This window comes from Acanthochromis polyacanthus, chromosome 21 (assembly GCF_021347895.1).
Source record: "Acanthochromis polyacanthus isolate Apoly-LR-REF ecotype Palm Island chromosome 21, KAUST_Apoly_ChrSc, whole genome shotgun sequence".
Lineage (NCBI taxonomy): Eukaryota > Metazoa > Chordata > Actinopteri > Pomacentridae > Acanthochromis > Acanthochromis polyacanthus.
In genome coordinates, this window is record NC_067133.1 from 13,167,466 (window position 1) to 13,183,140 (window position 15,675).

Here is a 15,675-nt window from a genome sequence, read left to right on the forward strand (position 1 = left end):
CAGCAGTGATTCAGGCGTCCTGGTTCGCGTCATGCAGCTGTTTTAAAACTCAGTCTGACATCTAGAGGTGACATCGATCATCACATGAAGCAGTGAGATGCAGATTCAGCCCGGACTTTCTAACATTTCACAGCTAAAAAGACAGTGTCTGGTGTTCATCTGACTCTGAGGAAACTGCCTGATGATGCTTTTAAAAAGCTGTTTACATTTGAACACACCATCACATCCTCTCAGAATCACTTTACAAAGGGTCATCTGGAAAGAATCAGAGAAATCCATGACATGAGAGATAAAATATGACCTTTATTACGTAATGAAAGACATACAAAGCCACATCTGTCCTCAGAATATATGCAGGTCACACTACATTCACGCAATCAAAACACATTGTGGTGTCTCTTATTTTTCTTGTCTTTACTGAAAAAATAAAGCGTGCTCTCATAACACCAGTACTGGCCTCCCTCTACTGGCTCCCTGCCCACTTCAGGTTGATTTTAAGATTTTAAGGCTTTACATGACCTCATTTGACATCATCATCATCACACCCCAGTTAGAGAGCTAAGATAAACCAACCAGGAGCTCTTGAATGCTCTAAGATCGAGGCACAAAAATGGAGATAATTGTACCTTTGTTGTTGTTTCTCCTAATCTCTCTTGTAACAATTGCTGCTGAAGACACACCTCTTCTCAAAAGAATTTAATTTAAACAGATCTTGACACCCTGACTTTAGCACTTACTGCCTCGTAATTTTATTGTTTATTTTATTATTTAGATTTGCCTTCTGGTCACCGTGTTTTATAGTGTTTTATGTCCTGATAGTTTCGTTATGCACCACTTTCGTGCAACTCTTAAATGAGCTTTATAAGTAAGGTAGACTTTTTAAGGTAAAAAAAACAAACTTATTTTTTCTCTTTGAGAGTTAAACTTTCACGTCTTTAAGGCTTGAATAGTGTTGCTTAATGGCTGCCGTCAGCTTAAATTCATTCACAAAGAAATCACAGTCACAAGCACAAAATACAACAATAACTTCTTCTCTATTGCCTGCTTGTCTGTCATCTATAATGCTGGCATCTTCCAAACACTCAACGTTTTGACTGAATATCAAGTTTGTACCTCATCCAACTGACATTAACAAAGCTCTAAAGCTCTCCTATAAAACAGAACATATACACACGTGGACAAAATTGTTGGTACCCCTCAGTTAAAGAAGGAAAAACCCACAATTCTCACTGAAATCACTTGAAACTCACAAAAGTAACAATAAATAAAAATTTATTGAAAATTAAATAATCAAAATCAGCCATCACTTTTGAATTGTTGATTAACATAATTATTTAAAAAAACAAACTAATGAAACAGGCCTGGACAAAAATGATGGTACCTCTATAAAAGATTGAAAACTATTTGACCAGAGTGACATGATTAACTCAGGTGTGTCATTTAATTGACATCACAGGTGTTTCCAAACTCATAATCAGTCAGTCTGCCTATTTAAAGGGAGACAAGTAGTCACCCTGCTGTTTGGTGAAAAGGTGTGTACCACACTGAACATGGACAACAGAAAGCGAAGGAGAGAATTGTCCCAGGACATCCGAAAAAAAATTATAGACAAACATCTTAAAGGTAAAGGCTATAAGACCATCTCTAAACAGCTTGAAGTTCCTGTGACAACAGTGGCTCATATTATTGAGAAGTTCAAGACCCACGGGACAGTAGCCAACCTCCCTGGACGTGGCCGCAAGAGGAAAATTGATGACAAATTGAAGAGACGGATCGTTGGAATTGTATCCAAAGAGCCCAGAGCAACCTCCAAAGAAATTAAAGGTGAACTCCAAGGCCAAGGTACATCAGTGTCAGATCGCACCATTCGTCGTTGTTTGAGCCAAAGTGGACTTCATGGGAGACGACCAAGGAGGACACCACTGCTGAAAAAAACTCATAAAAAAGCCAGACTGGAATTTGCAAAAATGCATGTTGACAAGCCACAAAGCTTCTGGGAGAATGTCCTTTGGACAGATGAGACCAAACTGGAGCTTTTTGGTAAGGCACATCAACTCTATGTTCATAGACTCAAAAAGCAAGCATACGAAGAAAAGAACACTGTCCCTACGGTGAAACATGGAGGAGGCTCAGTAATGTTTTGGGGCTGCTTTGCTGCATCTGGCACAGGGTGTCTTGAAAGTGTGCAAGGTACGATGAAATCTGAAGACTATCAAGGCATTCTGGAGAGAAATGTGCTGCCTAGTGTCAGAAAGCTTGGTCTCAGTCGCAGGTCATGGGTCTTCCAACAGGACAACGATCCAAAACACACAGCCAAAAACACCCAAGAATGGCTGAGAGAAAAGCGTTGGACTATTCTAAAGTGGCCTTCTATGAGCCCAGATCTGAATCCCATTGAACATATGTGGAAGGAGCTGAAACATGCCATTTGGAGAAGACACCCATCAAACCTGAGACAACTGGAGCTGTTTGCTCATGAGGAGTGGGCCAAAATACCTGTTGACAGCTGCAGAACGCTCATTGACAAATACAGAAATCGTTTAATTGCAGTGATTGCCTCAAAAGGTTGTGCAACAAAATATTAAGTTATGGGTACCATCATTTTTGTCCAGCCCTATTTCATTAGTTTGTTTTTTTAAATAATTATGTTAATCAACAATTCAAAAGTGATGGCTGATTTTGATGATTTAATTTTCAATAAATTTTTATTTATTGTTACTTTTGTGAGTTTCAAGTGATTTCAGTGAGAATTGTGGGTTTTTCCTTCTTTAACTGAGGGGTACCAACAATTTTGTCCACGTGTGTATATGTGCACTACCAGTCAAAAGTTTGGACACACCTTCTCATTCAATGCGTTTTATTTATTTGCATTATTTTCTCCATTGTAGATTAATATTAAAGATTAACACATTTATGTTTACAACATAATTCCATATGTATTCTTTTATGGTTTTGATGTCTTCAATATTAATCTACAATGTATAAAATATGAAAATAAAAACCACTGAATGAGAGGTGTGCCCAAACTTTTGACTGGTAGTGCACATATTTATAAATATATATATCATAATGCCTTGATATACTCTACTTTTTAAAACCTTTCAGGTATAGATATAAATATCTCTGGCTGATTGAAAACATGAAATCCTAACACTTCAATGTCACCACACTGATTGCTTGTAAAACCCACTGATTTGCAGCTTTGCCTCCAGTTTCACACGTCTGTATCATCCCACAGCATAAATCTATATTCATCATATCATCCCTGTTCAGAGCGTAACTAGTTTACAGATGGACGTGAGTGAAGCAGATTACCTTGCAGGAGTGGTTTAAGGATAACTCAGGACATTTTGATCCTTTATGCTGCTGTGAAATAGCATCACCACCAAAATTCAATCAGTCTTTCATCAAACAGTTAAATTTAGCACAAGAATCTCTGCAGGTCAGTGAAGCTCTGATAACAACTAGGAGTTTTCCATAATAATCTGATAACTGCTGGATAAGTGATGTGGTGCACTGGAACAGTTTTTTATTTATTTATTTATTTTTAGCAGTTGCTGTTATTTTATAGATGTTTCTTATTTTTGTTAAGTTGCAGATAATAACTAGTAAATGGACAGAAAAAAGGATTCATTTATATATTGACTGTAAAATCACACAAACAGAAATGGCCAACTGTAACTGTAACTGTGTTCACATCAAAAATATGTTATTTTTCAGCGTTGTATTTAAAACAGCAAAAAAATATAATTTTTTCTCTAGCATATCAAAGAGACGCTACATGTGTAATAAGTTGTGAATGTGGAAAAAGTTCAGAATACCAGCACACAGATAAAATCTACTGGTTTTATTAAAGTTAAATGAAAATGAACGTAACTTACAGTCAATTAATTTATCACTGACAAAAAGCTGTGCCACATTCACATTTAAAGTGATTACTTCCCCAAACAAAAGACAACAAACGTTGACCTGCAGGAGAATAAATATTTGTCCATGAGCCTGACAGCGTTACTATGTTTCATTAGATTCTGAATTTTGTGTTTTCTTATACATAAAAATGACATTCTTACCACAAATGAATGCAGAAAATGCACAACTTGGTGCCTAACGATTCACTAAAAAAAATTAACTGACACCGAGAATTTCCTGGGAAAGACTTGTAAACCTCCCCAGTGCTCATATAAAACCGACGTCAATGCAGCCACTGTTCAATCATAAAGATGGCAAAATGTGTAACACCCAAAAATGCAGATTTAGGGTTTCTTTTAATAACACATGTGCACTGTGTAGCAGTGATGTCTAGGCAATTTTTAACTAATTATATTGGTAACAACCTAAGCTTGATCCTTTGTTTACATCCACTGTTATACATACATTGTAAATTTGATCAATTTCCTTTATATATGCAGCATTGTCACTTAATAATTAATTTATTAATTATATGGACTCAATGCACTTTTGTTGATTATGTGCTGATATTGCTAGTAAAGCCATAGAGACATAATTCAGGATGCATAAGTAGCTGTTGGATGTGCCACTAGGCTATAGTACTGATGTTAAAGGTCATTAAGCCTCACATAAGACTTTATCACGGTGCCCCTTCACTAGCTAAACCACACAATGCTCTCTGCCTGCCAACACTGCAGTGTCAGCCTCCTCTGGTTGCTACAGTGTTAGACAGTAAAATCAACCAGATAATACAGCAAATCTATAATACTAATAGTATGTATTACCTCGGAAACTGGTGTCAGATTTTCGGCAAATACTAAATGTAAAATAATGTGGATTGGAATTTGATTGGAGGCAAAAATCAATGGGACATCCCCACTTTTGAGTGTAAAGAAAGCCAAAGTCAGTGAAGTGAGGACAAAGTTCTACAAAGCTGCAGCAACAACCAGCTGAGATCATCAGAGCTGCTTTAGCCAGAATGTCTCGTAGTCTCGACTTTACCACCGTGACAAAAATGTCTGACCTGAGATCAGGTCTCTGCCCTGCACCTCTCTCTGCTGTATCTATTACACTGTGTAACTATGTGGCATACAAACTGGCTCTGGACCAACTACATGAACTCTGTCTGCACCATCAGCAGCCGATGAGCGATCTCTTTGTTGTCCACATCAGCGTGAGACCGCAGATCCACTTTTCTGCCATAACTCCTACAAGTACAGGGCTTCACTCAAAGCACATTTAGCAGCTGCACAAGGACAAATAATGGAGTTATCTGCTTTGGAAATCTAACTTACTGAGATAAATACGCAGCAAATGGACATTGAGAACACAGATCGTTACGTAAACAGTCTCTCCAGTGATTGTACACATATTGTAGAATGACAGTTCTGTTTTTAGTGTAGATTTACTTCTGGTATCAGTGTTGCTACACTTTCTCTCATGTAATCATAAATTTTACATTTGAGACTTTTGCATTTACAGCTACATTAAAGAGATACAAATCTGTTTTCTCTCCAAGATAAAAATCTCAGTTTACTAAACATTTTTATGTGTATTAATGCAATTCCCAGAAGCCTCGGATTATCCTCCGTCAAGCATGACTGAAACATATTCAATCACCTGCACAAAGAAGATTTTTAGCGTGTTTTCCAATTTGGTGGCCACAAGTGACACCGCTGCACAACATGTCGCTAAATCTGAATAATCTACTAATTATAGGGGTGAAAAAAACATTTTCTAGTGTAAACTATATAGTGCTTCATCAACTGAATGTGAAAACAGGGTTAAAATTGTTCAAAAGTAAGCAGAAAAGTCTACATATAGGAGGGATGCACCAGTGGTAAAATCAGTATTCGGATCCTTAAGTAGAAATACAGTAAAGTAAAAACACTCAAGCACTAGAGAAAGTCCTGTATGAATAATCCTTCTTAAGTAAACATTCATAGCAGCCAAATGTAGTTAAAATATTAAAGTAAAAGTCCTGCTTTGGTCCCTCTGCCTGATATATTATTATATAGGACAAGATTACATTATTGACAGTGAAGAATTATTGTGTTAGCAGCATGTTGTCATTGTAGCTGTTGCAAATACATCATATCCAGTTTTATATTTAGTTTTATATTCAGGGACAGCAGATGAATCTGAGTGTGATATGATTAATAATAGAGAAAAGAAGAAAAAAAAACAAAGTTATGATAACTACATCTGTTTTCATTTTTGTCTCTAATCCTTGATTTTTGCTGGGATCATTGGAACATTTATTTAAATGAATGCATATAAGAAGTCTATCTGAAATGTGAGCTGAACCTCACACTAGTTTTTAAAATATGCAAGAAGTCAAAAAGGTTGTAAAATCACTGGTATTTTGAAAAGCTTGTTATAATATCCATTGCATAGAATCTTCATCTTAAAAGTAACTGAAGCTGTCAGATTAATGTGGTAGAATAGAAACTGGAATTTCCCACTGAAATGGACTGGAGTGCCATAAAAATGGAAATGCTTCAGTAAAGTACCTCAAAATTGTACTTTAGTTAATGTTTGTCTAAGTTCCTTTCCATCACTGTTGTACAGTTTCAAATGTTAATTAGGACTTAATAAATATTTACTTGAGTTTACATGATGTCTTCATATGTTTAGTGTCAGGAAACTTTCTAGGAACTTTCTTGAAACCTTGTAGGAAGTTGTCTGTCTGGATAAACTGAATCCACTTATGTCTATATTTATCTTAGTGTTCTTGCTTTGCCCTAAACCAGCTGTATAAGGTGCATGTCGCTGATATGTTAAATTGGCTTCAGAGAAAAATCAGTTCTATCGTGCAGCTGGTTGAATGTCTTTATTTGAGATTGACAGAAGATGCTTCACTGGATCTGGAAACATTTCTAAGTTCTGCTTGTCTGTAGTGAAAAACAGATGATTTCTGTGCATCTAATCATGCAGAAGCCTCAGATATAAAAACAATGATCACATGAGAGACACAGACCTGGGTTTGAATCAGTGCACTTCTTAGTGTCGCCATCTCGTTCTTCCTTTTCGACATTTCAGCTTCATGTTTTGTGATGGGACTCTGTCTGTCTCCTGTCTGTCTTTACACCTGAGTGACCAGCGGTTCTTTGAGGTAGAAATTTATTCCTTTCTGACCAGTTTTGTCGAGCGCATCCAGCAAAGCTCCATTGAGCGGCGGCCTGATGACCCTGTTCTGTCCGTACAGCGGTGCGTAGTCCTCAATGTTTTCAGGCCAGTCGTCTGTTCCATTTTCATCGTCATCCTCCTCATCGTCCTTCTCCCAGAGTGAGGTGGCCACGTGGTGATACTCCTTGGTGTCCTCGCACTCCATCCCTCGGTGGTAGAAGTAGCTGAAGTTGGACACGATAACAGGCACTGGCAACGAGATGGTGAGGACGCCGGCGATGGCACACATGGAGCCCACCAGCTTCCCTCCAACCGTGCCCGGACACATGTCACCATAGCCGACCGTCGTCATGGACACCACAGCCCACCAGAAGGCCTCAGGTATGCTGGTGAAGGCCGTGCCAGGACTGTCCACCTCAGCAAAGTAGACGGCACTGGAGAAGAGTATGACGCCGATGAAAAGGAAGAAGATGAGCAGGGCGAGCTCTCGAAGGCTGGCCTTCAGCGTTTGGCCGAGAATCTGCAGACCTTTGGAGTGACGCGAGAGCTTGAAGATCCTGAAGACCCTCACCAGCCTGATGACCCTGATCAGGGCCAGCGACACCGACGGCTGAGCGCCTTTGTCCTTGGCCAGCTCGGTGCCCAGCGTGACAAAATAAGGCATGATGGCAAAGAAGTCGATGATGTTCATGATGTCCTTGAAGAAGTGCACCTTGCTCGGAGAGCTGATGAAGCGCATGATGAGCTCAAAGGAGAACCAGCAGATGCAGATGGTCTCGACTATGAAGAACGGGTCCTGGAAGGGGGTGAATCCAGGCGGGATGAGGATGGTTTCATTGGGCATGGTGGGGTGAGGGATGGTGGTGAATTGCTGTGAGATTAACAAGGAAGCAGAAGCAGTTAGGCTCCAAAATGAAATGAAAAATCAAAGCATGTGCCTCTCAGATTATTTTATCCATCTGTTGTTTATGAAAGCTTGAAAAAAGGAACACGAGAATAAAGAGTAAAGGTAGTAAATAGCTCCATGGAAACGATGTTTACAGGCGTGTAAACAGAGACAAAACAAGGAGTAAACAGGAAGGGGACAAGTGAGGAGAAGCGATTATTGTGAAAGTTGGTCCTCAGCACATTTGTAATATGACATCTGTCACCAGGAGATCACTGATACCCTGCTAACTTCTCTCTCCTCTCCATTTTCGCTCTCCTGGCTTTAATTTTTTTCTTGCAGACTTTTATATAAATGCGTTTCTCTATATTTAAACGTACAAAAAACATTATGTTCATGTGACCGTGGCTTGTGTTACAGGCATCTGACACTTCGTTTAACCCAGCTGCTTGTTTTTTCTGGGAAGTAGGTGCAGGTTTGACATAACTGGGCATTAGTGTCTTTTAACAAGTTAGATAAAGTTACTCTAAAGCGTTTGATGGCCTCGCAGCACATATTGTCCATGACACTGTGTATTTATACACTCAGGTCCCGGTTTATTAGGTAGAGTTAAACTAAAGTAGTCTGCAGTAAATCATCCTCTTAGGAAGGTTCAGTTTGGGTTGAAACTGTGTTTGAGAGGTATTTATTCAACTATGTGATCATTTGTGGTGCCTTTCAGCTGCTTTACATTATTCCAACATATATCAAATTGGGATGAACAACCTAACAAGAACTAAATCCTCCAAAAACATCTTTCTAAACATTTTTCAACCCAAACTGAACATTATGACCTTTGTTAAGGGAGGATTTACTGCAGGACTGTTGTATTAGGTTACATTAGTTTTAGCCAGGTGCCCCTAATGAACTATAAATCAAGCACATGTCTCTGTTTTCTTTCTTCCCATTAGCCCTGTGTTCTCATGTCTGCAGCAATGGAGGAAGTTTTCACAGCATTTACTAAAGTGAAAGCACTAATAACTGCAGAAAGCATTAAAAATGTCATTTAAATGCATAAAAAGATGTCACCTATGATTGTTGAACTCATATATTATACCATTATATTAATATTACTCATGCATTTATATGAAAGCAGGATTTTATGGTCATAGCTGGTTATGGTGATGCTCATTTTGAACTGCAACTAATGACTGTTTTCTTTATGGATCAATCTGTTGATTAATTTCTCCATTAATTGTTGAAATCAACAGAAAATAGTGAGGAATGTCATCGCAAGTTTAATTAATGGGGTTTTTTTTCAGTTGTACTTGCATGAACTGTTAACTTTCTATCAAATCTTCATGTGGTAATTCATGTGTTTTGTGTGCAAAAATCTTAGTTTGTGAGGTAGCTAGAGCTGTCAGATAAATGTAAAAATTAAGAAAAGATTCAAAAAAGTATGTAAAGTTGCATTCACGTGAAATATTCAAGTAAATGTATTTAGTTACATCCCACAACTGCTTTTCTTCACATACAATCTGAACTGCTTGCAGCATTTACTAAAGGAATTCAAAGACGGATGCTGCTCAGATGAGGCATTTCATATCTCACTTATGATTACTGCAATCCAGTAAGTTACAATTGTATTTTAAGATCTCTCAGATGTCTGCATCCGGTAAAGAAATAATTTGTGGACAGCAGAGTCCAGAGTAACCTGGACGGTACAGCTTAAATAGCTCGAAGGTGTCAGTATTTGTCTGCTGGTCCCTCAAACACTTTGTAAAATGTCAAATGCCACCAATAAATAAACGTATGAGGATCGAGCTTTGCAAATTTAGTGAGATTTCCAGTAAAGCGAGTGACGGATTACGTAGAGACGGCTATGCATGTATGTCTGGTTCTGCTTGCATAGAATCCAAAAGTGTGAAACATTCTGATCATATGAGTATCTATGTATGGGAGTGACGGGAAGCTTCGGTGCTGATTGGGAACATAAATCCACCGAGTGCTGCTGCCGAACCTCCAGAAACCGTCTCGTCTCCAGGCTACTGAAGGCTAATTTCATTTTGTGGCAGTCATCATAAAAACTGATCTGCCGGCGTCTGTTCCATGCCGTTTTCAGTGTGTAGCCTGTGAGTCACTGCGTTTATTAATACAGACATTGGTTTATGTGTTGATGCACTCTTAGGGTTGTCCTTCCTCTATATTTAGCCCTTTAGATCTCCAAGGGGTAACGTGAGACAAGCTCATCTCCTTTCCTTTCCTTCACACTTGCTTCTCTTCCTCTTGGTCCTCCTGCTCTCTCTCTAACGTCTCACTACTTTTCAAGTATCCACTTCATCTAAATGTGCCTGTTGGCTCTGGCAGGAGGCCCTGAGCGGCAGCATCTCCACAACATATCGCTGCTCTAACGGTAAACCTCCATCCAACTCGCTCTCTTGTTTCCTCGCCCTTGTTTTTCCACCACTGCTCTCCTCATCCCCTTCATTCCTTCCCTTCAGTCTGACTGGATCAAATTTAATGACAAGTCGAAAATAATCTCCAGAAAAACTTTCCTTCTCTGTCTGCTGCCCTTTGCCTTCTCTTGATTCTCAACTTTTCTCTGATGTTAGTTTCTCCTCCAGACTTTAGTTTTGCTGATAGAGGAGATTAAGATGTTTCCACCTTGTCCTGTAAGAGCCGGTGTATGTTTGGCGAGGTGACACCTGTCAACGCTTGTTGTCCTTCTGTGTTCACCTCATCACTTTCCTGCAGCTCTGTTCTCCCTGCCAGCAACCTGCCTCTTCCTTCACTCACCTGCTTCCTTTATATGATTTTACAATGATAAAAGCTCCATCTACAGCTGTATGAATCCTCACCTCTCTCCGTTCTTTCTCAATCCTGAACTCCGGCAGTGTTTCCAGGCAGAAGATGAGGATGGAGATCACAATGACCATGACGCTGATGATGGCGATGATTCGTGCCCCGCTGGACGACTCTGGATACTCAAACAGCATCCAGATGCTCTGCTGCCACTTCTTGGCAGGTAAAGGTCTCTCCTCCTCCTTGGCGAAGCCCTCATCCTCCTTGAAGCGGTCAATGATCTCCTCTCCGAGCTCGTAGAAACGCAGCTCCTCCAGGAACATGTCCAGCGGGATGTTGGCGGGCCTCCGCAGCCTCCCGCCTGACTGGTAGAAGTAGAGGATGGCATCAAAGCAGGCCCGGTTTCTGTCCAAGAAGAGTTCGTTACGCAGTGGGTCAAAGTAGCGGAGGCGGCGGCGAGGGTCTCCCAGCAGGGAGTCTGGGAACTGGGCGAGGGTCCGGAGCTGGGTTTCATACCGCATTCCTGACACGTTGATGGCCAGACGTTCGGTCAGAGCCCAGCCGCTCCTCCACTGACCAAGCCGACGGTTCTCCTTCCGGGCTTCGTTCCTCGGCTCCTTCTCGCTGCTCTCCTTCTCAAGCATGTTGTGCTTGTCTTTGGTCTGCTTGTCTTCATCACTCACCTCCTCAGATTTTGGTTTGTCTTTCGTCTGCCCACCTCCTCCATCTTTACCTCCCCCCTTGTCTTGATTATCCATCTGTCAGACTTGGATTTTCCCTTTTCTGTTTTATTTTTACTTTGTCTTTGCTCTGGAGAGAAGAAATCAGAGTTTTAACGAGCGACGTGGAAACAACAGAACAGAAAATCACAAGTAGATACAGACAAAGAGGCAAGAAAATTACGTTTTTTGTGCATACAAATAAGTAACATTGCTGTTTAATGTAGCCATAACATCCTCAGATTCACTACATTGCAACCTAATAACGCATTATTTTTACTGCTTCTACACTGTGCTGCCAGGTTATTTGTCTACGCCGTTTATGTGAATGATAGGCTCATTTTACACCACTGACTACATCCTCCAAAATCACTCTAAAGTTAAATCAGCCTCTCTTTTAAGCACTTTCAAACAAACCTGGACTTGACAACCTTCCTGAAATGACAATTGACTGCAGAACTGTTGCATTACTTTTGGCTTTAGGTGGTGCCTTATAAACTGTAAGTATATGAAATTTCAAATCTAACATCAGGTGTCTCTGAAAGCATGCATTTAAGCTGTATTTGATTTTTTTTTAGCCACCACTTTAAAGCAGTTTCAATGTAACCTGGACATTATAAATTTCATGAAATGGTAATTTACTGCACAACTGCTGCATTAGTTTTAGGTAGGTGTACCTTATAGCGTGTAAGTGAAGGAAATTTTGAGACTAACAGGTGTGTCTGAAAGCATGCATTCCTTTATTGGTGATTTCGTAGCCAACTTCTGAGGAATTTTTAGACCTTTTTCACTCATATTCTACTATATTTCACTGTAAATCATCATGTCCATCTCCACACATGCAGTCAGTAGAAACCCACCTCAGCCCGGTGTCCTCCTGTCACCTGCCTGCCAGAGCTTCACACTAATCACACCTCCAACGAGTGACCATGACTCTCCCACTGTACCTCCACCTCCAGGTGCCTTTTAGCATGACCCTTCGCTGCTTCTGCACCCGTCTGTGTATCACTCCCCTCATTACGACGTCCAGCCAAGCCCTCCAGATTGTCCCTCCTTCATGTGTCACGCTCAGGAGATGAGGAGGGTGGAGGTGGAGGAGGCGGCGTGGCTCCTTCAGGGGCCGCTGTGGTGTTAATCTGCAGCACCGGGTGAAGTTAAGCTTGTTTGTAGGTCACTCACTGTCTTCACTTGCACCCTTGTGCTCTCTCTCACGCTCAGTCTGCCTCCAGGGAATGCTGCGGGGCCGAAATTCAATCTTCAGCCCTCTCCTGGCTACTCTGAGAGCCCCGCTGCCTCTTCTCCCCCCGGCTTGAAAATGTCACCCTCCTAACCCCTCACTCTTTCTTAAACATACTGTACATGTTTTCAAACATGCATGAACGTCAGCTTGCACAGGCCAAAACTAAACTGTTTTCAAAAAGTAGAGGGAAAAATTGTGCTGTTGGTGATCATGATTTAGACTCCTAGATGAGACCACAAACATGTGCTTAGGATTCATTATTCTCCTCTAACTGCTTTTATAGATTCGCTATAAATTAGAGCTTAATTTTTACTGAGGTTTGTGAAGAATTATCGCCAACATTTACAAGTCAGACCATCCCGCATTTTGTAATAAATATAAAACTGGATGCCTGTGGTTGTTTACACAGGCATCCAGTTGTACAAAAAAACTACAATTCCCAGTAGAGGCTTCTTTCACAGTCTGCAAATGTTGCTGTAAAATACTTCAAGTAAATTGCAGCTTCTGGCTTTTCTAATTCATGAAATCCAAAATATATTCAACTGATTCTGTTACGATGAAATTGCACTGTGCTGTCCCAAAGTCTGAGTGAAGATCTAAAATGTGTCATACTGTCATGTAGCATTTAAAAGTTCTAACATATTTCAGATTCTGCACACTTTCAAAGTCAACAATCAAACTGAAGCAGATAAATGCTCATGTTGTCTTTAGGGCAATAATCATATATCCTTGAACTGTTTTGAAGCAGTGTTCAGATGATTACTGTAGCGCTGTGATGATGGGAAGCACATGCCAGCAAAACTCAGTCAGTGTCAGAAGTGAAGCTGTTTATTTAATCAGGGATTCCCAAACAGGAGTGTCCTGGGGCGTACATGGAAAGATTAGCTCAGCTCATCTGAGGTGAACTCAACATGCTTGAGCAGAAAAGTTAATAATCAAACATAAGGGATACGCAGTAGAAATAAACAGCCAAAATGAATGTATAAAAGATTAAAACAGATAAGTAATGGTTGGAAAATGAATATAACTGTGATATAAAAGTACAGGTTTCCCTTGAAACTGCCTGCTAATGCAACAGGTAAACATATTAATCAGTTTCCTAATTGTATGGATAAACAATTGGAAATTGTTAGCTAAAAGCATAAAATTGTAAAGAAACAGAAATGATTCACTGAAGTATGGCTTGCAGTTAAAATAGCTACACTCAACAAAAATATAAACGCGACACTTTTGTTTTTGCTCCGATTTTTTATGAGATGAACGCAAAGATCTAAAACTTTTTCCACATACACAATATCACAATTTCTCTCAAATATTGTTCACAAATCTGTCTAAATCTGTGACAGTGAGCACTTCTCCTTTGCTGAGATAATCCATCCCACCTCACAGGTGTGCCATATCAAGACACTGATTAGACACCATGATTAGTGCACAGGTGTGCCTTAGACTGCCCACAATAAAAGGCCACTCTGAAAGGTGCAGTTTTGTCTGGTGAGTATGCTGGCTATGCAAGAACTGCTTCCAAGAATTGTGTACAGATCCTTGCAACATGGGGCCGTGCATTATCTTGCTGCAACATGAAGTGATGTTCTTGGATGTATGGCACAACAATGGGCCTCAGGATCTCGTCACGGTATCTCTGTGCATTCAAAATGCCATCAATAAAATGCACCTGTGTTGTTCGTCCATAACAGACGCCTGCCCATACCATAACCCCACCGCCACCATGGGCCACTCCATCCACAACACTGACATCAGAAAACCGCTCACCCACACGACGACACACACGCTGTCTGCCATCTGCCCTGAACAGTGTGAACCTGGATTCATCCGTGAAGAGAACACCTCTCCAACGTGCCAGACGCCATCGAATGTGAGCATTTGCCCACTCAAGTCGGTTACGACGACGAACTGGAGTCAGGTTGAGACCCCGATGAGGACGACGAGCATGCTGATGAGCTTCCCTGAGACGGTTTCTGACAGTTTGTGCAGAAATTCTTTGGTTATGCAAACCCATTGTTTCAGCAGCTGTCTGAGTGGCTGGTCTCAGACCATCTTGGAGGTGAACATGCTGGATGTGGAGGTCCTGGGCTGATGTGGTTACACGTGGTCTGCGGTTGTCAGGCTGGTTGGATGTACTGCCAAATTCTCTGAAACGCCTTTGGAGACGGCTTATGGTAGAGAAATGAACATTCAATACACGAGCAACAGCTCTGGTTGACATTCCTGCTGTCAGCATGCCAACTGCACACTCCCTCAAATCTTGCCACATCTGTGGCATTGTGCTGTGTGATAAAACTGCACCTTTCAGAGTGGCCTTTTATTGTGGGCAGTCTAAGGCACACCTGTGCACTAATCATGGTGTCTAATCAGCATCTTGATGTGGCACACCTGTGAGGTGGGATGGATTATCTCAGCAAAGGACAAGTGCTCACTATCACAGATTTGTGAACAATATTTGAGAGAAATGGTGATATTGTGTATGTGGAAAAAGTTTTAGATCTTTGAGTTCATCTCATAAAAAATGGGAGCAAAAAACAGTGTTGTTTATATTTTTGTTGAGTGTAGATAATATTACAAATAAACAGTTGGAAACCGTGAACTAAAAGCATGGCTAGAAGTTTGAAATAATTAACCAACGATATGCAATAACAATTGAAATTGTTAGCTAGAAAAACAGCTAAAGTAGCATGCTAAACTGTTGATAAACTACTGAAAATTGTTAGTTAAAGCATGGAGAAACATTTTTGGTAAAACTATGGTCAACAGTTGAAATTGTGTGCTAAATTAGGAATAAAAATCATAAATTATTTGCCAAGTATGGCTTATGGTTGAAATTGTTAGCTAAAAGTGGATAAACAGTGTAGGGATAAGCAGTTAAAATTATTATTTAAAAGTAAGTATTAACAGTTGAAAATGAGGGGGTAGATGTTAAAATGTAAAGCTTAAAATTATGACTAAATGGCTTCAAC

The 15,675-nt window shown here is 40.3% G+C and overlaps 1 protein-coding gene across 2 annotated transcripts; it reads right to left on the reverse strand.

Moving 5' to 3' along the window:
* Positions 1-3,046: 3,046 nt before the first annotated feature.
* kcna7 (potassium voltage-gated channel, shaker-related subfamily, member 7) lies at positions 3,047-13,435 on the reverse strand. 2 transcript variants are annotated; one of them, XM_051941039.1, is made up of 3 exons: positions 12,324-13,435; positions 10,801-11,554; positions 3,047-7,948 (listed from the first exon to the last, which is right to left on the reverse strand). In XM_051941039.1, exons 2-3 carry the CDS (start codon positions 11,500-11,502, stop codon positions 7,034-7,036), a joined length of 1,617 nt encoding a protein of 538 aa, XP_051796999.1. In that variant the 5' UTR covers positions 11,503-11,554; positions 12,324-13,435; the 3' UTR covers positions 3,047-7,033. The 2 variants fall into 2 exon arrangements, with proteins under 2 accessions (XP_051796999.1, XP_022050206.1); XM_022194514.2 differs by having other exon boundaries at positions 10,801-13,435.
* Positions 13,436-15,675: the final 2,240 nt, after the last annotated feature.

Coding starts and splice junctions, on each gene's coding strand:
- kcna7 (XM_051941039.1), bottom strand. CDS start 11,502: ATGGATAATCAAGACAAGGGGGGAGGTAAAGATGGAGGAGGTGGGCAG. Junction 7,949..10,800: donor TTGAGAAAGAACGGAGAGAG/GTGAGGATTCAT, acceptor TTAATCTCACAG/CAATTCACCACCATCCCTCA.